This window comes from Toxorhynchites rutilus, chromosome 3 (assembly GCF_029784135.1).
Source record: "Toxorhynchites rutilus septentrionalis strain SRP chromosome 3, ASM2978413v1, whole genome shotgun sequence".
Taxonomy (NCBI): Eukaryota; Metazoa; Arthropoda; class Insecta; order Diptera; family Culicidae; genus Toxorhynchites; species Toxorhynchites rutilus.
Genome location: NC_073746.1, coordinates 204,117,868 through 204,141,447, shown reverse-complemented (window position 1 = coordinate 204,141,447; position 23,580 = coordinate 204,117,868). Strand labels below are relative to the sequence as shown.

The following is a 23,580-nucleotide window of genomic DNA, read 5'->3' as shown; positions in this document are numbered from 1 at the left end:
TCGATAACCATCTGTTAATAGCACTTGATTGAAACATATTTGGTCACAGTGTTACATGGATAGAAAACATTCAAATAAACTCTTTCACATGAAAGTATTTTTAAATTCCCAGAGGAAGTGGCAGATTATTTTCCGGATCTTTCTCGATGCTGAATGGCATCCAAACGGAAAGAATTCCGTGCGTGTATGTGTGTGTGTAGCGGCTACTTCGATGGTCACCTTCTCTTCTCCTGAAGGATCGGCTTCTCTGTGCTCCCTCACAGTTTCAAACAAACTGCTTGCGTTTCAGGGCAGATCTCGATCCTTCGCCGTCCAGCACCCTCAGCAACGATGTTGTCTTGTCGATGTCCTCACGAAAAATTAATGCGTCTCACCACCAGAATATCGCTTAAGTATGCTTTTTGTGCGTGATTGAATCGAGAGAAGGCGTGGTTTACGATGGCAATTTGGAAGGCAAACTAGAGGGGAATATACTCTCTGAGCTCGGAACATTCGGCGACTGAGCAATAATCGATTGTGGGCGCATACAATACTGGATACGGAAATATTCTACTGATGGGGAAGAATAATCTTCAGAAGCTATCCTGTTAATTGCGATTGATTGAAAAATCACAAAACCAAATGTATTTGGTCACAGTGTTTCATGGATAGAAAACATTAAAATAAACTCTTTCACATGAATGTAATTTTAAATTCCCAGAGGTACTGGCAGATTATTTTCAGTAACGATTAGATATTTCTACATTTTCCTCGATACTGGAAGCCCACCAGTGGTTAATGCTAACCCGATAACCATCTGTTAATAGCACTTGATTGAAACATATTTGGTCACAGTGTTACATGGATAGAAAACATTCAAATAAACTCTTTCACATGAATGTATTTTTAAATTCCCAGAGGAACTGGCAGATTATTTTCCGGATCTTTCTCGATGCTGAATGGCATCCAAACGGAAAGAATTCCGCGCGTGTATGTGTGTGTGTGTGTAGCGGCTGCTTCGAGATCTTCCCGGGGAACCGTTTGTGGCATCACTCTCCTCCTGATGGATTCCCTTCTGGCCTAAGGTGCACAAACAGGCTCTTGGTGACACCGTTCATCCGCGCTTTCATGATAAACGAAGGGCTTCACCACAACAGCGACAACATGCTCCAATCGCTGTTCAGTTTGAACTGAGTGAATTTCCGAGCGGCGCTCGCTTATATACCGATTGGTGATTTCAATAGCCTGTTTTGAAAGCAATTTTAAGACTATTGAAACAAGTTTTTGGATCAGAAAGTAACAAGTATAGAACGCGTAGACATTGTATCTTTCGAATGAAGTGTTTATCATACCATTTCGTTCAGTTTTTTAGGAGCTATTAACGCTCAAAATCTCGGTCTCCGGCGTAACGCTTTCGTTTTCGAAACTTTGATTTTACACCCCGGTATAGAAATGAAAGACGTAGTCCTACGTCAAAAACCTTTTTTAAGTTAAACGGTTTAATGTACTAAGAGCTAGAAAATAATTTGACAAGTAGCTGTTAGTAATTATCACATCCGTTCTTTCATTGATCTAGGGCAATGATGAGACTAAAATAACATCGTGGGGTATATGATGAAACAACTAACTGTGGATAATGGAAATCCAACGTTTATTTCGTACCTAATTTTCTTCGGAATATTTTCATGATGTATTGGATTCTATTAGTCAAATCATTTTATTTGATACCGATATTGAGGGAATTGCAAAAAATAAATAGTCGACTATTTAGTGGCGGCGACCTTTTTGAATTTATGTTGTTTATTATGTTTCGTGTTCTTCATGCTATAGTGTTCATCACAGCAATTTTCAAACAATTCTCTAATTCTCACCATATTTCACGGCCGTCCATTTCTTCTTCTCTTCATCTCTCAAGTCCCAGGTCCGTTCAACCAAGGGTCAACACTCGCAGGTGTGAATCTGCGCATCTATCAAGATTTATAGAAATTGTGTAGAATATATATTATAATGAACCCTACACATGCCAAGTCATTCAGCCATTTTTAGCGAAGGCCAAAATAAATTTTTCAAGGTCATAGAATACGTAGTTTGATAATGGCAGTAGAATTGAAAGTATGTTCCATATTTCAGATCAATCAGTCAATAGGAACGGGGCAATTTTCTATTAATATGGGACAACCCTACAAACATTCAAACATACATACAAACAGGTCAAGCTGAATGAAACCATTTAAGAAGTAATTAGTTGTTTGGGGACTGCGGTCATTTTGGATTTGCATTTTTCATAAATTACTGTCTTCTACTAGTCAATCCCTTTCATTTGATATACATATTGATGGGGTTCTGATAAAATGTGTAATCCGCCATTTTGTAGAGGTTGCCATCTTGGATTTGCATTTCTCATGTATAACTGTGTTCTACTAGTTAAGTTCTTTCATCTGATACCCATATTGATGGGGTTTTGAGACAACGTGTAATCAGTCATTTTGTGGTGGCGGCCATTTTTGATTCGCATTTTTCATAAATAACTGTGTCCTACTAGTCAATCCCTTTCATTTGATATCCATATTGATCGGGTTTAAAGAAAATATGTAATCCGCCATTTTGTGGTGGCGGCCATTTTTGATTCGCATTTTTTATAAATAACTGTCAATCCCTTTCATTTGATACCCACATTGATCGAGTTTAAAGAAAATATGTAATCCGCCATTTTGTGGTGGCGACCATTTTGGATTTGCATTTCTCATGAATAACTGTGTTCTACTAGTCAAGCCCTTCCATTTGATACCCATATTGATGGGGTTTTGAGAAAATATGTAATCCGTCATTTTGTGGTGGCTGCCATTTTGGATTTGCATTCCTCATGAATAATTGTGTTCTACTAGCCAAGCCCTTTCATTTGATACCCATATTGAAGGAGTTTGGGAGAATATGTAATCCGCCATTTTGTAACGGCAGCCATGAAATTCCCAGTTTTATAATGACTGCAGAGATAAAGGTGTGTTCCAAATTTCAGATCAATCGATCAACAGGAAGGGGCTCAAATTTCTATCGATGTGGTAATGCGCTACAGACAAACATGTTACAAACATATGAACGTACAAACATACAAATTACAGGGCAAGCTAAATAAAACCGTTTAAAAACAGTTCCTATCGGTGCTTTATGAGAAACATCTGTGTTCTTACTGTACAGAACAAAACAAAAAAAAGTTAAAAAAATATACCTTTCCGGATAAATCTGTACATTTGCCAACACTGGATGGTTCGACGGTACAAGGAACATCAAATTCAATTTCCTCAACGTATCCATGGAAGAATCTCCATTCGCGTTGACGGCATTGTGCTTCATGTGTTCGATTTGTGAAGCGAAAATGATAGTAGACAATGAAATCATGGAAATATCAGGAAACAGCTGATGAAGGTTCAGTACGACGTGTTTTAATTAGTAAATTAACAAGAAGTAAAATTTTTCATTCAAATTTTGACAATTTAAAACTGCCTTCGCTCTTACAAAACCGATAAAGATTAATTTGCCTCCCAAAATGGTTATCGCCACCAGACGTCGCCACTGTCATTCGTCATCGAGGATAAAGTGACAGCCAAGCTGTCCAGTTGCTGAAAATGTGTATAAACGCACAGCACCAGTCAACTGGTGATCTAAATATGGCGTGCCGTTGACGTTCAAGTAACTGGCGCCAATTACTGGTCAATGTGTAAATCAGCTATTAGAGATGTACTATCCGCTCATGAGCTGTACATCCGACTCGCTTCATCATAGTGAGCGGATACGGATCGGCTCGCAATTAAAAAAAAACGGAGCTTCAGCTCACATCGGAGCTGATGAGCTCAGAAGCTGAAGAGGTGTTGAGCTGATAAGCTGCAGAGCTGTAAAGCCGTTGAACTAAGGAACTGCTGAGCTGAAGAATTGAAGAGCTGGAGAGTTGCGGAGCGGCAGAGCTGCAGTCAAAGTACGTAGAATAGAAGGTAAGTGATATTACCTGTGTATACACACGGAGCGCGCACACAAAGAAGATAGTAATAAACAATCCTCAATTTGTTCGATGTTCGGAAGTTTTTGCAATATTTCTTGTTTTGAAAAGTTCAAAAAATCGTAAAAAGTGACCAAATCGTTGGTCGAGCCGACGATAATCACGATAGTGTACCGCATTTTCACTGCAGGTAAGGTTTGATGTGATTTTTTATCGATTTCATACTGAACAGTGCTTGTTTACTCCAGCAGTATGTCGAAGTGCAACGTCCCGCGATGCCAGAGCAGAAAAATTTTGAAGAAAGTCGGATAACTTTCCACCATTTTACGACCAACAAATTGTTGAGACGGAAATGGTTAAACTTTTTCGAATACAACAGCTCGTTCGATACGCGAAACATATTTGTTTGTTCGCTTCATTTTTCGCCGGATTCTTTTGGGGATACTGTTTTAACCTATAATCAGCAAAGAAGACGTCTTCGTACTGGAGGTAAGTGTGTTTTTTTATATAAATTGTGATGAGATAAACTAATCGGAGATGTTTTCAGCTGTTCCATGCATTTGCTTCTTGGATCTTCCAAAACGTTCCGTTTCAATGGTTTCACACGAAATTCCAAATTTATACATTCACTTCTTGCGAAAGTGCAAAATATTTATTTGCAATCACTTCGGAAGATGATCCGGGATGGAGAAAATGTTTTTCTCGTTTTCCAGAAACGCCAATTTGGTCCCTTAAGCGGCCCCACTACGACTGAACACTCCAAACTGAGACCAATGAAAGCGTCGCGATGATTCATGATGGATGCTTCAATGAAAGACAAAAAAATCAGCAGTGTTCATCTTTCATCATATTATCAAATTGCGGGAACGACACTGCTTCGATATAACCTCTCCACACATTTGTTCATCATTTTTTTGCGTTATTTTTATAATACAAATGCGATAATTTCACTGTTTTTAGTTTTAAAATGATTAACTGTTGTTTCATCCCCTGGAAACATATTTTGAGACAGTTCTTTTGTTACAATTTAAAAAAAATTCAAAAATGTTCGAATTTATATGAATTCAATCGATGGTTTATTACAATTTTTTGCTTTTTTTCTTTGCCTACCACTACATGATCAAATCAGGGAGGAGACTACCTTCTATTCTACGTACTTTGAGCTGCAGTGAGTGTTCTGTGATGCGAAAGAATTATCTGTTTCCCGCCCTTCCTGATATGACGTCAGTTTGTTTTCGTCTCTCCGTTCTTTAGCTGTAGCAGAGATGCCAGATAGGAAAAGGTTTTAAGTTTGAAAATATTAAATCGTTCGTTATTTAATTATATCTCCATACAACGCATTACAAAACAAAAAACTTTATAATACAGGGTAGTATTTCACTTTCAAAATTGTATGTTATATCGAATTGTATATTATATCGAAGCATAATAAAAAAACTCAGAAACGTAGCTTATATAACTTTATCGTGTTGCTGTTTGAGTAAGGTTAATGAATAAATTAAACTAGAAGACTTTCTCATGATGTTCCCCTTCGTACTGTTGATTAAGACTTGATTTCTTTTAGAATCTGGAATCACAAAAACAGTTGTATTTCGGGATTGATTAACGGTACAAAACATGTTTTAGTATCAAAATACAGATAATTTATTGTTCTTTCAGAAAAAAAAAATCCAAAAAAATATTCCTGTACCCTTTGAAAATGTGTACGTTATATCGAGGTAAAATGTACGTTATATCGAAGTTCCCCTGTAACAATAACTGTTTGCAAATGAAATAAATATATTATATTTTATTCGAACATGACTGCTGGAACACATAATTTTTTCCCGTACTGAATCGAAACAATTAAAAAATCACCCGGCATCAATGCTGGTAGTAATGGTAATAGTATGATAATAGCTATGGACTTCCATGCGGAACAAAGAGGCTTTTAGAATGAAACAAATACTACTATCTTCGCTATTGCTAATCTGATAGAGGAAGAGAGTAGTGATCCCCGATTTTTGAAATTAATTGTTCATCAGCTAATCGAATAGTTTTCAGCAGTTCGTTATTCGATACGATTAATCGACCCAAATAATCGATTAATCGATTAATCGCAATACTGAGAGAAATAATCCGTCAGACTAATATTTCTCATTTGCTAGAAAGCCATATGGAATCAAAAATATGTTAATTCCACCTGAAAATCAATTATTATCCTTTACGCTCCCCTAAAGTCGTAAAGAATGCTCAATTCGCGTTGACGGCATTGAGCTTCGTTTATGAACTTAAGGGAGCGTCAAAGATAATGATTAATTTTCAGGATAATGTGCGATTCACATAGCACGTTACGGAGAAGAACGTCTACGTTCCGTCAACGTCTCCACCAATTCACACATGCAGTCAATACTTCCACCAGCACCGTCACGTCAAATGCTAAACGAATGATTTATTTAATTTTATTCATGGTGTCGCCACCTACAACAATTTTAAATTGCAATGCCCTCTTTCAAATCAGCATGCCTAGAATCAGTTCTAAATTTTGAAAAATTCAATGAATGATTCTCATTGAATTTTTCAAAATTCAATTATTCAATTCAATTATTTAAATGCTTATACCCCGTAGTCCGACCCTTATGCAATAATAATAATAAATAGAATAATTCTTTCAACTTGTCGCGAATGATTTTCACTCCGAAATTTGGAACTAAGAGATATGTTGGCATAAAAAGTACAGTAAGTTACTTGTAAAGCGATATGCTGAGCCACCATTCAGTGTCGCATTGGAGTCGGTTTTGACCAGTAATTGGACCTTTGCGACTGGTGGCGACTTTCAATGTGGGGCCATTATTTGGGCCCCGAACTCAATGTTTACAAAAATGTCCAACTAGAGGTAAAAATGTCTAATTAAACGTGTTGCATCACAGATCTGTTCAATTAGCTTAATGTCGATGTAGATGTAAATTACTTTACAATCAAATCAAAACAAAAGCCGAGACGCAAAGCCCAGACAAAAACCAAACGAGCCGTCCGTCTCCGTCAATTATTCTTTTCTATAAACCCTGCCGGTTGTTTTCGTTGAACGTATGCTGACGGGTCGTTACGTTGCTGGTGTATGTGAATGTTTTCATGAGAATTGCATGGTAGAATCATTGACGTATCGTGACGTGACGGGACGTGAACGTGACGTGTATGTTGTATGTGAATCGCACTTAAAACTGCAACGGCCGTACGTTTTTTTCTCTCAGCGTTTGGATCGATTAATCGCCGTAAATTATTCGTTCGCTTCGATTATTGGTTGTGCAGTATTCGTTCGATTAATAATCGATTTCTGTAGGAAGTATTCGATTAATCGATTAATCGAACGATTATCGGGGATCACTAGAAGAGAGTGGCTGTCTTTTTGTGAACTTTGGCATAGCGAACAATTATTTCGCTTTGTGCCTACTATTGGAAACATTTTTGTATTATTGGAAAATTTAACTAATTTTCAAATGGCCTTTTTACCAAACAACACAGCGAAATGTAAATATTGAACTTCATAAAGAAAACAAGAGATGTTTTAGTTTATAAGATCCCAACTCTATTGTTTTGTTCACGAGCGAAACATAAGAAAAACGAGAACACCAGTGTTTCATAACCATAGAACTTGAACTGGTAAATAACCATGATAGTCCCGAATCCGAAGCTTCAGTAACAAACCATGTAATGGACTTCCGACTTTTATGAAATGATGTTTTATTCTGTTGGAATAACCAAATCATCACGGTGGTTTCGATGCAAAACGATAGCAAATGATTTAGGAATACTTCCTTGAACTCCTCACTCCTCATTCGTGTGATTGGAAAAGTCATTTGAAACAGTTCTTCCCAAAATTTCTTTTCTTTCATTAATAAAGAAACAAAATCTAACATGAAACAAACTTGAAGTGGAATAAGGATGCAATCGAGATAATTACTTGGTAATTTGTTATTTAAAAAATATCCAAGAATAAGTGGACAACAGCGGGAGAGGTCTGGACAATAATCCACGGAGGGGGGAGTATAAAATCGTGCTTTTTGTGTTTTGTGACAGCCCCTTATATGGAATAGAGCCTATCATTTTGACTCGGATGTTACGATGAAAAACAGGAAGTGGGTTATATCTGTGGTATAACCGCAAGGGTGACGTAGGACTATCTTCGATTTAGTGATCATTTGTTTTTAGTTGCTTCTGAATCAATTCTGAATTAATGAATAAATGAATATCTGGGGGACTTCGAAAACGAGAGCGTTACGTTGAAGGCACAATATTCAGCAAAAAAAGCAATCACACGAAAGTTGTATAATACATAATACATTGCTTGTATTGTGATATGATTTGTATTCCATTTCCAATAGACAAAATAACTGTTGCTTCAAATCAGTCTACATATTTTTTGCGTTCGCTCATCCTTTCTCACAACACCCATTTCTCGTTTGAGAAATTGTTGAGCAAACATAGTTCGCCAGTGCGCGTAGAACGGAAATTCCTTCTTAAGATTCATTGCACCTCTAATAAATTGCCGAAAGACGTGGTCTTACGTTGATCGCACTTGATTGAAAAATCACAAAACCAAATGTATTTGGTCGCAGTATTATATGGATAGAAAACATAATAAACTTTGTCGCTTGAATGTAATTTTCAATTCCAAGGGAATGAATGAATGCGTTTCAGGTCAACTCAGGCCAGGTAATGAATCCCTCGATCCCTCGCCGTTCAGCTCGTTCAGTAAAGATGTTGTCTTGTCGATTCGTTTCACCACCAGAATATCGTTTAAGTTTACTTTTTGTACGTGATTGAATCGAGAGAAGGTGTGGTTTACGATGGCAATTTGGAAGGCAAACTAGAGGGGAATGAACTCTCTGTGTTTGAAACTTTCAGCGACTGAGCAATCGATTGAAAATTATATAATTTTCGTGATACGAAACATTTTCCGTTGCGCGCACATACAATATTGGATACGAAAATTTTCTACTGATGGGGAAGAATAATTTTCAGAAGCTTTCCTGTTAATTCAGATTGATTGAAAAATCACAAAACCAAATGTATTTGGTTGCAGTGCTATATGGATAGATAACTTTAGAATAAACTCTTTGGCATCAATATATTTTTCAATTCCCAGGGGAACTGACAGAGTATTTTTCAGCAACGATTAGTTCTTTCCCGATTTTCCACGATACTCGAAGCCCACCAGTGGTTAATACTAACTCGATAACCACCTGTTAATAGCGCTTGATTGAAAAATATTTGGTCGCAGTGTTACATGGATAGAAAACATTAAAATAAACTCTTTCGCATTAATGTATTTTTCAATTCCCAGGGAACTGACAGATTATTCTCAGCAACGATTGGATCTTTCCGGAATTTTCTCGATGCTGAATGTCATCCAAACGAATATACTCCTTTCAGTTTGGCCTGTAAAACACTTTTCTGAACTCTAATCCATCAAATTTGGAGCCCTGAAAAGGGCCGCTGATTATATACTAAGCTAATATAGCACGCATAATGTGACGCGTTTTGCGTGGATAGCACACAAATTACAATCTTCAAATAGGCTTCCTGCAGCGTCATAACAGCGGAACTTTTGAAGCGCAAGTCGGTTTTGAAGTCCTGAGCAATTCCACGAACCAAATGCTGCAAAGGTAGCTTGCGGATCAGCAATTCGGTCGACTTCTGATAGTGACGAATTTCACGCAAAGTTCCCGGTCGATAGCGATGTGGCTTTTTAACACACTTCCTGCGACTGGTGCGCTTATCGGAGCTGCTTTCGTGGTCCCTTACCACCGAAAGACTAACGAGCTGTCTACTTGGTCCCTCAACAAACAAGTCCTCACGGTGCGAGAGAAGAGTAAGAAATGAACGAAAGCAAAGGAAGCGTGATATTATAAACCATAAAAGTATAAAATGTAAACCCCACCCTCTTTATTATATAAGCTTACTGTATACTTACTTCGATGTTATTCGTTTCTCCCTCAGGGTAAGCTACGAATATAATAAGGGTGGGGTGAAACGCATCGACAAGACAACATCTTTACTGAACGAGCTGAACGGCGAGGGATCGAGGGATTCATTACCTGGCCTGACTTGACCTGAAACGCATTCATTCATTCCCTTGGAATTGAAAATTACATTCAAGCGACAAAGTTTATTATGTTTTCTATCCATATAATACTGCGACCAAATACATTTGGTTTTGTGATTTTTCAATCAAGTGCGATCAACGTAAGACCACGTCTTTCGGCAATTTATTAGAGGTGCAATGAATCTTAAGAAGGAATTCCCGTTCTACGCGCACTGGCAAACTATGTTTGCTCAACAATTTCTCAAACGAGAAATGGGTGTTGTGAGAAAGGATGAGCGAACGCAAAAAATATGTAGACTGATTTGAAGCAACAGTTATTTTGTCTATTGGAAATGGGATACGAATCATATCACAATACAAGCAATGTATTATGTATTATACAACTTTCGTGTGATTGCTTTTTTTGCTGAATATTGTGCCTTCAACGTAACGCTCTCGTTTTCGAAGTCCCCCAGATATTCATTTATTCATTCATTCAGAATTGATTCAGAAGCAACTAAAAACAAATGATCACTAAATCAAAGATAGTCCTACGTCACCCTTGCGGTTATACCACAGATATAACCCACTTCCTGTTTTTCATCGTAACATCCGAGTTAAAATGATAGGCTCTATTCCATATAAGGGGCTGTTCACATACCACGTAAACACAAAAAGCACGATTTTAGACTCCCCCCTCCGTGGATTATTGTCCAGACCTCTCCCGCTGTTGTCCACTTATTCTTGGATATTTTTTAAATTACAAATTACCAAGTAATTATCTCGATTGCATCCTTATTCCACTTCAAGTTTGTTTCATGTTAGATTTTGTTTCTTTATTAATGAAAGAAAAGAAATTTTGGGAAGAATTGTTTCAAATGACTTTTCCAATCACACGAATGAGGAGTGAGGAGTTCAAGGAAGTATTCCTAAATCATTTGCTGTCGTTTTGCATCGAAACCACCGTGATGATTTGGTTAATCCAACAGAATAAAACATCATTTCATGAAAGTCGGAAGTCCATTACATGGTTTGTTACTGAGGCTTCGGATTCGGGACTATCATGGTTATTTACCAGTTCAAGTTCTATGGTTATGAAACACTGGTGTTTTCGTTTTTCTTATGTTTCGCTCGTGAACAAAACAATAGAGTTGGGATCTTATAAACTAAAACATCTTTTGTTTTCTTTATGAAGTTCAATATTTACATTTCGCTGTGTTGTTTGGAAAAAAGGCCATTTGAAAATTAGTTAAATTTTCCAATAATACAAAAATGTTTCCAATAGTAGGCACAAAGCGAAATAATTGTTCGCTATGCCAAAGTTCACAAAAAGACAGCCACTCCCTTCCTCTATCAGATTAGCAATAGCGAAGATAGTAGTATTTGTTTTATTCTAAAAGCCTCTTTGTTCTGCATGGAAGTCCATAGCTATTATCATACTATTACCATTACTACCAGCATTGATGCCGGGTGATTTTTTAATTGTTTCGATTCAGTACGGGAAAAAAATTATGTGTTCCAGCAGTCATGTTTGAATAAAATATAATATATTTATTTCATTTGCAAACAGTTATTGGTACAGGGGAACTTCGATATAACGTACATTTTACCTCGATATAACGTACACTTTTTCAAAGGGTACAGGAATATTTTTTTGGATTTTTTGACGTAGGACTACGTCTAACCGGAAGATATAGGGGGTGAAATGGAAATCTAGGCACTGAACAAGTAGGAAAAAATGCATAATTTGGAACGCTTATAACTCGAGCATTTCTCAATAGATCGCAAAGGTTTTTGCATCAATTGATAGGAAATATATCTACGCATCTATCATAACGAATAACATTTCATTTTTCTTGAGATAAATAATTAAATAATTGTGAAATATCAAGCATTGTCAAAATGCACTATGTGCCCATTTTTGATTGGTCCATTTTGTGCTCCTCAAATCGAACCGACCAAAACGGGCAACCAGAGCAGCAGCGAAATAGAATGAACCACGATTGGAAAGGAAAAAGAAAAAAATGAACGAAACATTGGTCGCAGTCTCACACATGCGTAATTCTCGAGCCAGCCAGTCAGCTTAAAAATCCCCGCTCCGCTGCCGTAACGATCATTCTCATTCAAACCGTACACCACATCGGTTCGCATCACAACACATCAACAAACCAACCCAAGCAGCCATGTCTGGACATGGTAAAGGAGGAAAAGTGAAGGGAAAGGCAAAATCCGGCTCGAACCGTGTTGATCTGGAGTTCCCCGCAAGGGTAGCTAGGCCGAGCGCGTTACTACCAGTGCACCAGTCCACCTAGCCGGCGTTATATAGTTTCGGCCGCCGAAGTGATCGAGTTAGCTGGCAAAGCTGCTCGTGACGATAAGAAAACCCGCATTCGGAACAGAACACATTCGGTTCGGTGGACATCAAGACAACAGGCAGTTGCAGCGAGTGGCGAGTGGCAAACGCAATCGCAAAACGGCATCAGGTAGCAGAAGAAAAAAGTTTGTTCTTTATACACACTGCTTTGGTGGCAAATCCAGAACAAGGCGGCATCGAGGGCGTTCGAAATGGTTTTTTTCAAAACCACGAGTACTAAGTTTTCTAAATTTGAACCATTCTATAAAACAAGGCGCTTTTCAGGGCCATTAAACCTTCCAAAAAAGAGTTTAGGAAATACAGTTCAATGCTTTCTAAAACAATATCCAAAATAATAATAAAACACAAATTGATTTTTTCATAATTTGTTTGCCAGGATATGATGAGTATGTGAATTTGGCAGTTGTTCTGAGCTTATTGATTTTCACCAATTCTTAAATTGCTTCTAGATTGAAAGTACAGTAATTTACACTTATCTCGACATTTAGCTAATTGGTCGGACCAGTAATGCGACATATTTAGTTGGACATTTTTGTAAAGTTCGGGGTCCAAATTATGACCCCACATTGAAGGTCGACACTGTACCACTGTCATCGCAAATGTTCAATTACAGGTTAAAATTACCTCCAATCCGATACTGAGTGGTGGTAATGCGACGTGCCATTGAATGTAATTTACTGTAAAATATGTCAGAAGCTGGATGGGAAGAAATTTTCCAACTGTGAAAGCTGTGGCGAGTGGCAAATGCAATCGCTAAACAGCAAGGTTTAGCCGAACAAGATGGGGATATCGAGTGATAACAAAACAATAAACTCTTTAGATTGAAGATAATTTTGTGATCCTGAAAAGGACTTTTTTTAGCCTGCATGTGAATCCAACGACCGAACAAATCGTAATGAATGTGTTTTTTTGCCATCGCTCCCTTTTAACGCTCATTCGTTCGTCTCGTTGGACTCGCCCCTCTGGCTGAGTCTGCCGATTTGTCTCTATCCTGTGAGTGTGTACCGCTAGAGTATAAAACACGCGGACCCCAAAAAAATATCTTATTTTCTTTCAAACCGTAAACCCGTGTGGTTGTACGGCATCGGCATCGTGGACGTAACAAAGGAGGACAAGTTAAGGGAAAGGCAAAGTCTCACTCGAACCGTGCAAGTCTCCAGTTCTCTGTTGGTCGCATTCACTGATTGCTCGGCAAGGGTAACTAGGCCGAACGGATTGGTGCCGGAGCACCAGTATACCAAACAGCGATTATAGAGTTTCGGCCGTCGGAGTGCTCGAGTCGCATCAAGAACAGAGCAGCTTCGGTTCGGCGCTCATCAAGGCAACAATTAGTTTCAGTGAGTGACAAAGTGTTTCTCCGGCACGTCGCATCAAATGTAATTTACTGAACAACATGTCACAAGCTGGATGGGAAGAAATTTTCCAACTGTGAAAGCTGTGGCGAGTGGCAAACGCAATAGCTAAACAGGAAGGTTTAACCGAACAAGATGGGAATATCGAGTGGTAACAAAAACACAACACCAAAGGTTCTTTTCAGAACCATCAACATATTCATGAAGAGTAAACAGTAAACTAATCCATTTTTAAGGTAGATAGGTAGGTATTCACGTAGGAGAAGAAAATAAAACAATATATTTAAAATATACATTTAACAAAAGCTGTCCCCTTTGTATAGTCCTACGTCACTCCGGTTATGTCCCCGACATTACCCACCCGTCTTTTTTTTTCTGAAAGAACAATAAATTATCTGTATTTTGATACTAAAACATGTTTTGTACCGTTAACCAATCCCGAAATACAACTGTTTTTGTGATTCCAGATTCTAAAAGAAATCAAGTCTTAATCAACAGTACGAAGGGGAACATCATGAGATAGTCTTCTAGTTTAATTTATTCATTAACCTTACTCAAACAGCAACACGATAAAGTTATATAAGCTACGTTTCTGAGTTTTTTATTATGCTTCGATATAATATACAATTCATACAACATACAATTTTGAAAGTGAAATATTACCCTGTATTATAAAGTTTTTTGTTTTGTATGGACATATAATTAAATAACGAACGATTCAATATCTTCAAACTTAAAACCTTTTCCTATCTAGTTTACAGATTTGCTGCAGCAGACGACATCCGTTTACTTCGACCGCGGTGAGCGGTGCTTACCGGCGTGCCAGAAAAGCGCGCATTTTTCGGCGTCACCAACGCTACGCCCCCTTTTTTCTTTTGGGCAGTGCTGGCAGTTTATTTGTAGCGATTAGTGATTTTAAATATATAATATAATTTAAAAAGAAGACGTGCGCTTACGGACAGTGAAGTGACTGGTGAAAACAATTTCAAAAGCTTATTCGCGATATTGGTGGTTTTACAAGTGCTCTCGTTAAAAAAGTGCGAATTTCTGGGCACATATCCCTAAGTGTAAAGCCCCCATAAATATTATATAGTGTTTTAACCCGAAGAAAACCCCACTCGTCGGCTATACCTAGGGTGTAGCCAGACAACAGTATGGCTTCAAGTAGCTCCGGGCCTCCGGGAGGCCGAGCTACAAACATGTACGAGGGTAAACCTTCCCAACGTACCGCTCCAAGGTGGGTCGACCCACTAAACGGAAATCTTCAAATCCTGCTACTTCGTGCAACAGGAGAGAACGTAATCCCGACTAATCCGTTCGTAGTGAGCAAAACGATCGCCAACGCTGTAGGAAAAAAATATTACACAGCGCGACCGCAACGAGACGACAAGAAGAGGACACAATATATCCTTACGGCCAAGGACGAGGATATCATTGGTAAGCTCCTTCTAATTAATCAACCGATTGACGAAACCCCTAGTGAAGTGATTTACCACCCAACCCTAAACCAACGTAAATGTGTTGTTACTTGCCGTGATGTCATGGACATCAAAGAATCCGAACTGGTTACAGAGCTTTCCGATCAAGGTGTGATCGATGTCAAGCGCATCACCAGGAAGGAGAATAATATTGTTGTGCCAACAAAGACAGACACCAACAACAAATAACAATACAACCCCAACAGAAAACAACAACAACAACAACAACACACATCAAACAAAAAACAACAACAACAACAACAGCAACGCACATTCAACAAAAAACAACACAAACACAATAAACACTTCAAAGACTTCTACACCATCATCAATACATCAATCAAACAACATCAATACCTCAAAGAAAGCTTCTCTTTCCAAGGGTAAAGGACCATCGAACTAATTCCCTTTGAATAGTTCAAACATACACACAATCAAGACTTAGGAATTAGAGTTAAAAACACCAACACATTCACTCCAATACAGAAATTCGGGATACAATGGAACATCAGAAGTATCCGACAAAATATGTTAGAATTGAAAATTCTTATCTCGTGCTCTAATCCCACAGTCATAGCCCTTCAAGAAACTATGACACCAAACAATTTCAACAAACACTTCATCCCAAAGTACATCACATACTTCAAAGAGGGTCCCAACCCCTCAAAGCACGGAGTTGCAATCGCAATCAAGGATGGCACTCCACATGATCTTCTTGCAATTACCACCGACCTTCAGGCAGCGGTAGTGCGCATTAAACACCCCTTTCCAATCACTGTCGTCAGCATCTACATTACTAATAATTCTAATCCGGCCATTCTACGAGGCCAACTGGACCATCTGTTCTTCCAACTTCCCGCCCCAATCATGCTTATGGGTGATTTCAACGCCCACTCATACGCCTGGGGAGGCGCATACCTCGATCAAAAAAATCTATAATTGAAGATTTTATCTCCGACCATTCCCTACTCCTTCTAAACAACGGCCAACACACCAGAATTCATCATACTGGTACTACATCGGTCATTGATCCCACTATGGTATCACACACAAACTCTCTTCAAAACTTTCTTGGAACATTCACGATGATACCTGCGGCAGCGATCATTTTCCAATTCTCATCTCCTTCTTCAGAGTTTCCGACAAGGCCAAGATGGAAATTTGAATACGCTGACTGGGCTGGCTATCAGTTTGATATTGAAAACTGCCTTTCCACTAAACAAGACTGGACAGCCGAGGAGTTCTCCAAAGTTGTCCTCGAGGTTGCAATGTTGCACATCCCTAGAACCAGTGGCATCCCTGGCAGGAAGTGCGTGCATGGTGGTCGCCTGAGGTGAAGGCAGCGATCAAAGGTCGACGTAAGGCCTTACGCAAACTAAGAAAGGCCCATCCGGATAACCCTCATAAGCCCACTCTGCTCACAGAGTTCCAAAGGGCTCGCAACGAAGCTCGAACTGTCATTAATACAGCCAAGCACAATAGTTGGACTAAATTCGTCAGCGAAATTAACCCCAACATCGACAAAGGAGTTATGGAGTAAGATTGGTAGGCTTCATGGCAAGAAAAGAAGCAAAGAATATAATCTTCTTATTAACGGTCAATACACCAATGACCGGAAAATCATTGCCGAGGCGTTCGGAGAATTCTTTGCATCTGCCTCCTCCAATCAAAACTACGACCAAACCTCTCAAACCCACAAAACGGAATGCGAAAAAATTCCCATCGATTTTCATACCGATGTGGAATTTGACTTCACCAAAAACCTCTCCCTCAAAGAGCTCGATTGGGTACTGAACAAAGTCAAACAAGGATCTACCGGATCCGATGACATCAGCTACCCGATGCTAAAGAAACTACCCCATCTCGGGAAAAAAGCACTTCTGAAGCTCCTCAACAAAATCTGGGACAGTGGAACCCTCCCCAGTTGCTGGAAAGAGGGTTTAATGATCTGTATCCCGAAACCAGACATGAACAACCATCTTCTCGACAATTTCCGCCCCATCACTCTTCTAAGTTGTGTTGGGAAAGTCATGGAAAAAATAATAAATTGACGCTTAACGACCTTTCTAGAGTCAAATAAGCTGATTGATTCCAGACAATTCGCATTCCGCCCGGGAAAAGGTACAGAAGATTGCCTCGTAGCAATAGAAAAAAAGACGGGTGGGTAATGTCGATGACATAACCGGAGTGACGTAGGACTATACAAAGGGGACAGCTTTTGCTAAATATATATTTTAAATATATTGTTTTGTTTTCTTCTCCTACGTGAATACCTACGTATCTACCTGAAAAATGGATTAGTTTACTGTTTATTCTTTATGAACATGTTGGGGGTTCTGAAAAGAACCTTTGGTGTTGTGGTTTTGCGTTTTTTTTTTTACAAACTTGATTCTTGATTTTTTTCTGAAGGCTTTGTACATATTAAATGTTCAACGTCGGGCATCTTTCGGCGTATATACATATCGTACAATCAAAATGATGGCTGTGATAGGGAATGCATAGGTGGTCATCAGCTCGTTCACTATCATATATTTCACTATTGAGCACATTACCGTACCTTAAGCTGTGGTTTCGGAGACGAATGAATTGTAAGATTTGTAGTCTCCGCAAACAAAGTAAATAAAAATTAAAAAGAACTGAGGTTTAGGAGACGAACTCTACGATCTGTCGAGAAATAAACGAGCTATAAGCGTTCTGAAAAACCAACAGTAAATACAGGGACGGATGACCTTCGGATTAAAGTCCTTTAAAATAAGAACAGAGCAGTAGGAAATACATAGCTCATCGTGTTGCTCCTTAGTTATTTCTCTATGCAATGCAGATGTAACGTCAGTCAATTTTCAACATCAGTTATCAACCAAAGAAAGCAGTTCTTGCTACCGAGAAAATTCGTTAATGCCATCCTACATACAATGTGTTGTAATTTGAAGCCACTTTTAACTCGTATTAGCATCCCTAGTTGTTTTTACTATAGTAGGCATGAACTAGGATGGTTACTGTTAGCAACGTGATTTTTCACCCTGAGTTAGTTTGAGCTGAGCACGAAATAAAGATAGACGCTTTTACTTAACACATGTTCTTTTCAATTGCAACAAATTTTGGCGACGAGGACAAAGTGAAAATCGGAGTCAATAGAAGCTTACATCGTCTAAAATGGCAAGCGGAGGAGGAGAACCAGCCGGAGAAGCGATCCAGGACATGCAAACGGCGATTTTGCAAATCACCCAACTCTTGCAGCGGTTTGCAGTTCCCAGGCAGCCAAATCCGGAACACACGTTGGAAGCCCTTTCTTCCAACATCAGCGAGTTTTCTTTCAACCCAGAAAATGGCGTCACATTCAAGAAATGGTTCGCACGCTATACCGACCTTTTCGAGAGCGACGCGCAGCATTTTGATGATGCAGCCAAGGTTCGGCTGTTGCTGCGAAAATTGGACACCACTTCCCACAGTCGGTATTTGAATTACATCCTTCCAAGGCTCCCTAAGGATGTTCGACCAGTTCAAATGTCTGGTTTTCGTGACCGGACTGAAGGCATCCAAGCACGCTGATATTCGGACGAGATTGCTCACCCGGATGGAAAACGAGAGACCGGACGCACCAGTGACTCTTCAAACTCTCATCGACGAGTTCCAGCAGCTCGTTAATCTGAAAGCAGACACCAGCTTGATTGAGCATCCAGCCAGCTCGAAAGCAGCAGTACACGCCATCAGTGAGAAGAAGAGACTATCAGAAGTTCCCAAGCCCTCGTTTAAACCGGAAGCCAAATCTCCAAAGACGCCGTGCTGGCAATGCGGCCAGATGCACTTCGTGAAGGAATGCACATACAGCAACCATCTGTGCAAATCTTGCAACCGTGTGGGACACAAGGAAGGGTACTGCGGATGCTTCACCAAGACTTCAAACGCGCCTGCTGGGGATAATTCCAACCAAAAGGGTAAGAAGAACCAGAAGAAGACGACCAAGTACCAAGCCAACATCGTTCACACTGTAAACCACACCGGTAATCTCACCCGTTTCGTCACGACAATGATGAACGGACGTCAAGCCACACTGCAACTCGACAGTGGATCACCAATCACCATTATCAGTGAAGAGACCTGGAGGAAGGTTGGATCACCTGCACTCAAGCCATCGTTCTGTGAAGCACTTTCTGCAACCAAAGATCCTCTGCCGCTGCTGGGGGAATTCACCTGTCTCGTAGGAGTCAATGACGTCATCAAGCCTGGACTATGCCGAGTAACGTCAGTCAAGGGACTCAACCTGTTCGGCTCGGAATGGATGGACCTCTTCGAGATGTGGACGAAACCATTGTCATCGTTCATTAATCAAGTGAATCAATCCAATTCAAATTCCTTTTCTGGAAAGCATTTCCTCATGCGGTTTCCCGAAGTTTTTCAGGACACTCTTGGGCATTGCCAGAAAGCTCAAATCAGTCTTCACCTGAAGCCAGATGCCAAACCGATTTTTCGACCCAAACGCCCGGTTCCATACAACGCCATTCCCTTGGTCGAAACCGAGCTCAATCGTCTGCAGCAGTTGGGCATTATCTCACCAGTAGATTACTCCGACTGGGCAGCTCCTATCGTGGCAGTTCAAAAGCCGGGTGGCAAGGTTCGAATTTGTGCCGACTACTCAACTGGGCTGAACTCGATGCTGGAGGCGCACAATTTTCCGCTTCCCACACCGGACGACATCTTCTCGAAGTTGGCTGGAAGCAAAGCGTTTAGCATAATCGATCTGTCGGACGCTTACCTACAGGTTGAAGTCGACGATGCATCGAAGCGACTCCTCACCATCAACACCCACCGGGGCCTATTCAACTTCAACAGGCTGGCTCCTGGTGTAAAGTCAGCACCCGGTGCTTTCCAACAGCTTATGCACACCATGATTGCTGGGATTTCCGGTGTTGAGGTGTTCCTGGATGACTTCATCATCTTCAGCAAAAACGAGGAGCAACACTATCAGACGTTGTGCACCCTGTTCAGTTGCCTCCAAGAATATAGGTTCCATCTGAAGCTGGATACGATTTGGTACGATTTCGATATCGTGTTCGTATCTACCAACAATTTCGGCTATGCGGATGTACTATCGAGGCTCATCAGCAGCCACGAGCGACCAGAGGAAGAATTTGTGGTGGCAAGTGTCAACATCGAGCCCGATCAGCAGTGCATTCTGGACAGCACCATCGAACACCAACCAGTCACATCGATATGGTGCAGAAAGCTACGTCAGCAGACCCAATGTTGCAGCGACTCATCCAGTACATCAACTTCGGCTGGCCCAAGAACGGAAAATCGATTCAGAATGTAGCATTGCAGACGTTTTTCATCGGCGTGAATCATTATACGTTGTACAAGATTGCGTGATGATGATGGAACGGTTGGTGATTCCGGAGTGTTTCCGGAAGAAACTATTGAAGCAGCTACATCGAGGTCATCCCGGAATCGAACGAGTCAAAGCCATCACTCGGAGCATCATCTACTGGCCGAAGATCGATGACGACATCACTGAGTACATTCGAAGCTGTACCAGCTGTGCGAATGCGAAAAAATCTCTACCACAAGCAGAGCCACATCCGTGGTAGACCGCAGAAGGTCCATGGGAACGTATTCATGTGGACCGATCGACGGGTTCAACTATCTGGTCATCGTCGATGTGGCGGGTTCAACTATCTTGTCATCGTCAAGTGGCCAGAGATGTTCCAGACGAAATCAACGACAGCTTCTTCGACGATCGGGTTCCTCACAGAGAGCTTTGCCAGATTCGGCGTACCGAAGGTAATTGTTTCTGATAATGGAACCCAGTTCACTGGATTCGAATTTCGTTCCTTCTGCTAAAAGCTGGGCATCATCCATTTCCGCACTGCACCGTTCCACCCCCAATCGAATGGTCAAGCGGAAAGATTCGTCGACACGCTTAAGAGGTCACTGCGCAAAATCCAAGAGGGGGAAGGATTACCAGCATCTGCAGCACTACAAACCTTTCTGCAGGTATATCGAGCAACTCCGTCCAATCTGCTCGAGGGAAAATCCCCTTCGGAAGTGCTGAACGGCAGAAAAATGCGGACAACATTGGATTTGCTGAAGCCTTCGAACATACTCCTACAACCACCGGTAGCAGCCAAGCCTTGCCAAGCACGGAAACTTGCAGCCGGATCACTGGTATTCGCGAAGGTGCACAAAAACACCACCACCTGGAAGTGGCAATCTGGAGTCATCATTGAGGCGATTGGGAATGTACATTACAATGTACTTCTTGATGCACCATCCGGACGAAAGCGGATAATTCGTTCTCACATCGATCAACTTCGGACCAACGACACTGGAAAACAAGAAAAAACAGAAATTGGACTACCGCTGAGCATTCTTTTGGACGATTTCGGAATGACAACAAATGCGGAGTTTCCCGACGAAAATTCTTCTTTCGTTTCAGCACAAGAATTACCTGACCTTCCGGACGATCCGGAACTTCCAGACGATCCTGAACTGCCGGACGATGAACCGGAGCCTATTCAACCTGGACCATTTTCTGCAGTATATGGTTCTACGCTGGCACGATCAAAGCCAAAACGAAACATCAACCCTCCACAACGTTTTCAAGACTATGTTCTTTCTTAGGGGGGAGATATTAGCATCCCTAATTGTTTTTACTATAGTAGGCATGAACTAGGATGGTTACTGTGGGGCACAGGCAAGACAACCCGATGAGGGTCTACTATCAGTCCAACTGTGTGCACGTAAGATGTCACGTGATGTGCTTACACTCACACCAATGTACCAGTTAGCATAGAACCGAACGAGGCCCTTCATCTCCCTTGGATCGTCATTCGGGTGGGCAGTTCGTTCATCAGCGGTCCTACAGGCAAGAGGTGCATTCGACAGCTCCGGCACGCTCGGGCGATTGCCAGTGGCAAACGGCCGACTCCACATTTGGCGATCCTGCCAGTTGTAACTTTTTTTTTTCTTGTGAAAATAATCAATTAATTTTATTTGTCATTTTGCACAGTTCCTTTGCTAGTAAGAAGTCACTTGAACATCGCAAAAAAGTTTCCGAATCGTCAAAATGCGCGGAAAATTGTGCAATTGTATAAAGCAAGTCAAAATATAAAGCAATGCCGATATAAAGCAATGGCGTGGTGTGCCGATATAAAGCAAGTCAAAAAAAAAAGCGCGTTGGGATAACCGTGTAACAATTATAGTTTTGTGTGCGTTCGAGTTGACCATATAGCGTTCATTGCGTGTTGGGATAACCGCAGATTACTCTTTTTTTCTTTCAACGTTTGTGCGAGCTCGGGATGACCACACATTGTTAGACAACATGGTATACAATACGATATGAGCGAAAAAAAGGAAAAGGAATAGTTTTTTGCCCACTTAGCAACAGCGTAGTGTGAGTTGGGATAACCACACATGTAACAATCTAACGAAAATAAGAGCGTGTTGGGATAACCGCACTTTTTTATGACATTCAAACTTGGAGCGCAACGTGAGTTGGGAGAACCACGAATGAAGAAATTGAACAAAAAAAAAGCGCGAGTTGGGATAACCGCTGTTAACTAAATTTATATTCTGATTTTTTTTAATTGTTGTTGTTTTGTTAGAAGCTAGCGAGAGTTTTCCATTAAGCAAAGTGAATATGTGCTGGACGATTTTTTTCTGTTTTTCTCAAAATTGCAGAAAAAATATAAGCAGAGAAAATGGAAGGCCGATACGTACGAGCTCCGCAATACGATTCAGACTCGGATGACAAAAAAAGTGTTTTGTCTCGCGGGTCGGAAGAACCAAGCGATTTGGAGCAAGAATGCAACGGTTCGAAAGGCTCTGCAGGCGAGCAAGGTTTTATCGATGATAATGGCGACAAGGAGGGACCAGATAGTCGGGATTCATCAGATCAGCCGATCGGAGAACAGGGGCGTGAAGAAGAACCGGAGATGGAAAACGAAGGGAATTACTCGGCACGGACAGATAAATCGTTCAATGGCCAAGCGGATGAAGAAGGACCGGATGTGGAAGTGATTCCTCGTCGGTCGGCCAAATCAAACACAGAGCTGTACGCCAAAATGGACAAGTTTGAAAATGCTTTGTCCAACATCGCTGCGGCAATGAGCAGTTATCAACAGATCCCGCATGTATCCGACCCAATCGACGTCGAGCTAACCTGGACTATGGCGCGTACCCAAGGGAAACAAGACACTCCGCAAAGCATCCGCTGGGACCACATCAAAGCGTTCCCCAAGGACGTACCGGCGATACTCCGGAAGTATTTTCCCCTGGGGGCATCAGTCACCTAACTTTTACGGACGGTAAACAAAACCAGGCTGAAGAAATTTCCTTTAGCTGAA

At 40.7% G+C, this 23,580-nt stretch overlaps 2 protein-coding genes and 1 long non-coding RNA gene across 3 annotated transcripts; all 3 read left to right on the top strand.

Annotated features, from left to right (window-relative positions):
• The first annotated feature begins 3,624 nt into the window (after positions 1 to 3,624).
• Positions 3,625 to 5,679, top strand: LOC129778757 (uncharacterized). Its single transcript, XR_008743491.1, has 3 exons — positions 3,625 to 4,160; positions 4,219 to 4,459; positions 4,518 to 5,679. It is a non-coding gene; the product is annotated as an uncharacterized LOC129778757 (long non-coding RNA).
• A 13,046-nt stretch (positions 5,680 to 18,725) lies between these two features.
• On the top strand, positions 18,726 to 20,549 carry LOC129773861 (uncharacterized protein K02A2.6-like). Its single transcript, XM_055777519.1, has one exon. The coding sequence runs from the start codon at positions 18,726 to 18,728 to the stop codon at positions 20,547 to 20,549; it is 1,824 nt and encodes a 607-aa protein (XP_055633494.1).
• A 185-nt stretch (positions 20,550 to 20,734) lies between these two features.
• On the top strand, positions 20,735 to 21,856 carry LOC129773860 (uncharacterized protein K02A2.6-like). The gene is made up of 2 exons (XM_055777518.1): positions 20,735 to 21,016; positions 21,080 to 21,856. The coding sequence occupies exons 1-2, from the start codon at positions 20,735 to 20,737 to the stop codon at positions 21,854 to 21,856; spliced, it is 1,059 nt and encodes a 352-aa protein (XP_055633493.1).
• The last annotated feature ends 1,724 nt before the right edge of the window (positions 21,857 to 23,580 follow it).

What these genes read in the sequence shown, in the direction of transcription:
- LOC129773861 (XM_055777519.1), top strand. Translation starts at nt 18,726, where the DNA reads ATGTTCGACCAGTTCAAATGTCTGGTTTTCGTGACCGGACTGAAGGCA.
- LOC129773860 (XM_055777518.1), top strand. Translation starts at nt 20,735, where the DNA reads ATGACGACATCACTGAGTACATTCGAAGCTGTACCAGCTGTGCGAATG. An exon ending in CCAGATTCGGCGTACCGAAG is followed by an intron (nt 21,017 to 21,079) that starts GTAATTGTTTCT and finishes TTCTGCTAAAAG; the next exon opens with CTGGGCATCATCCATTTCCG.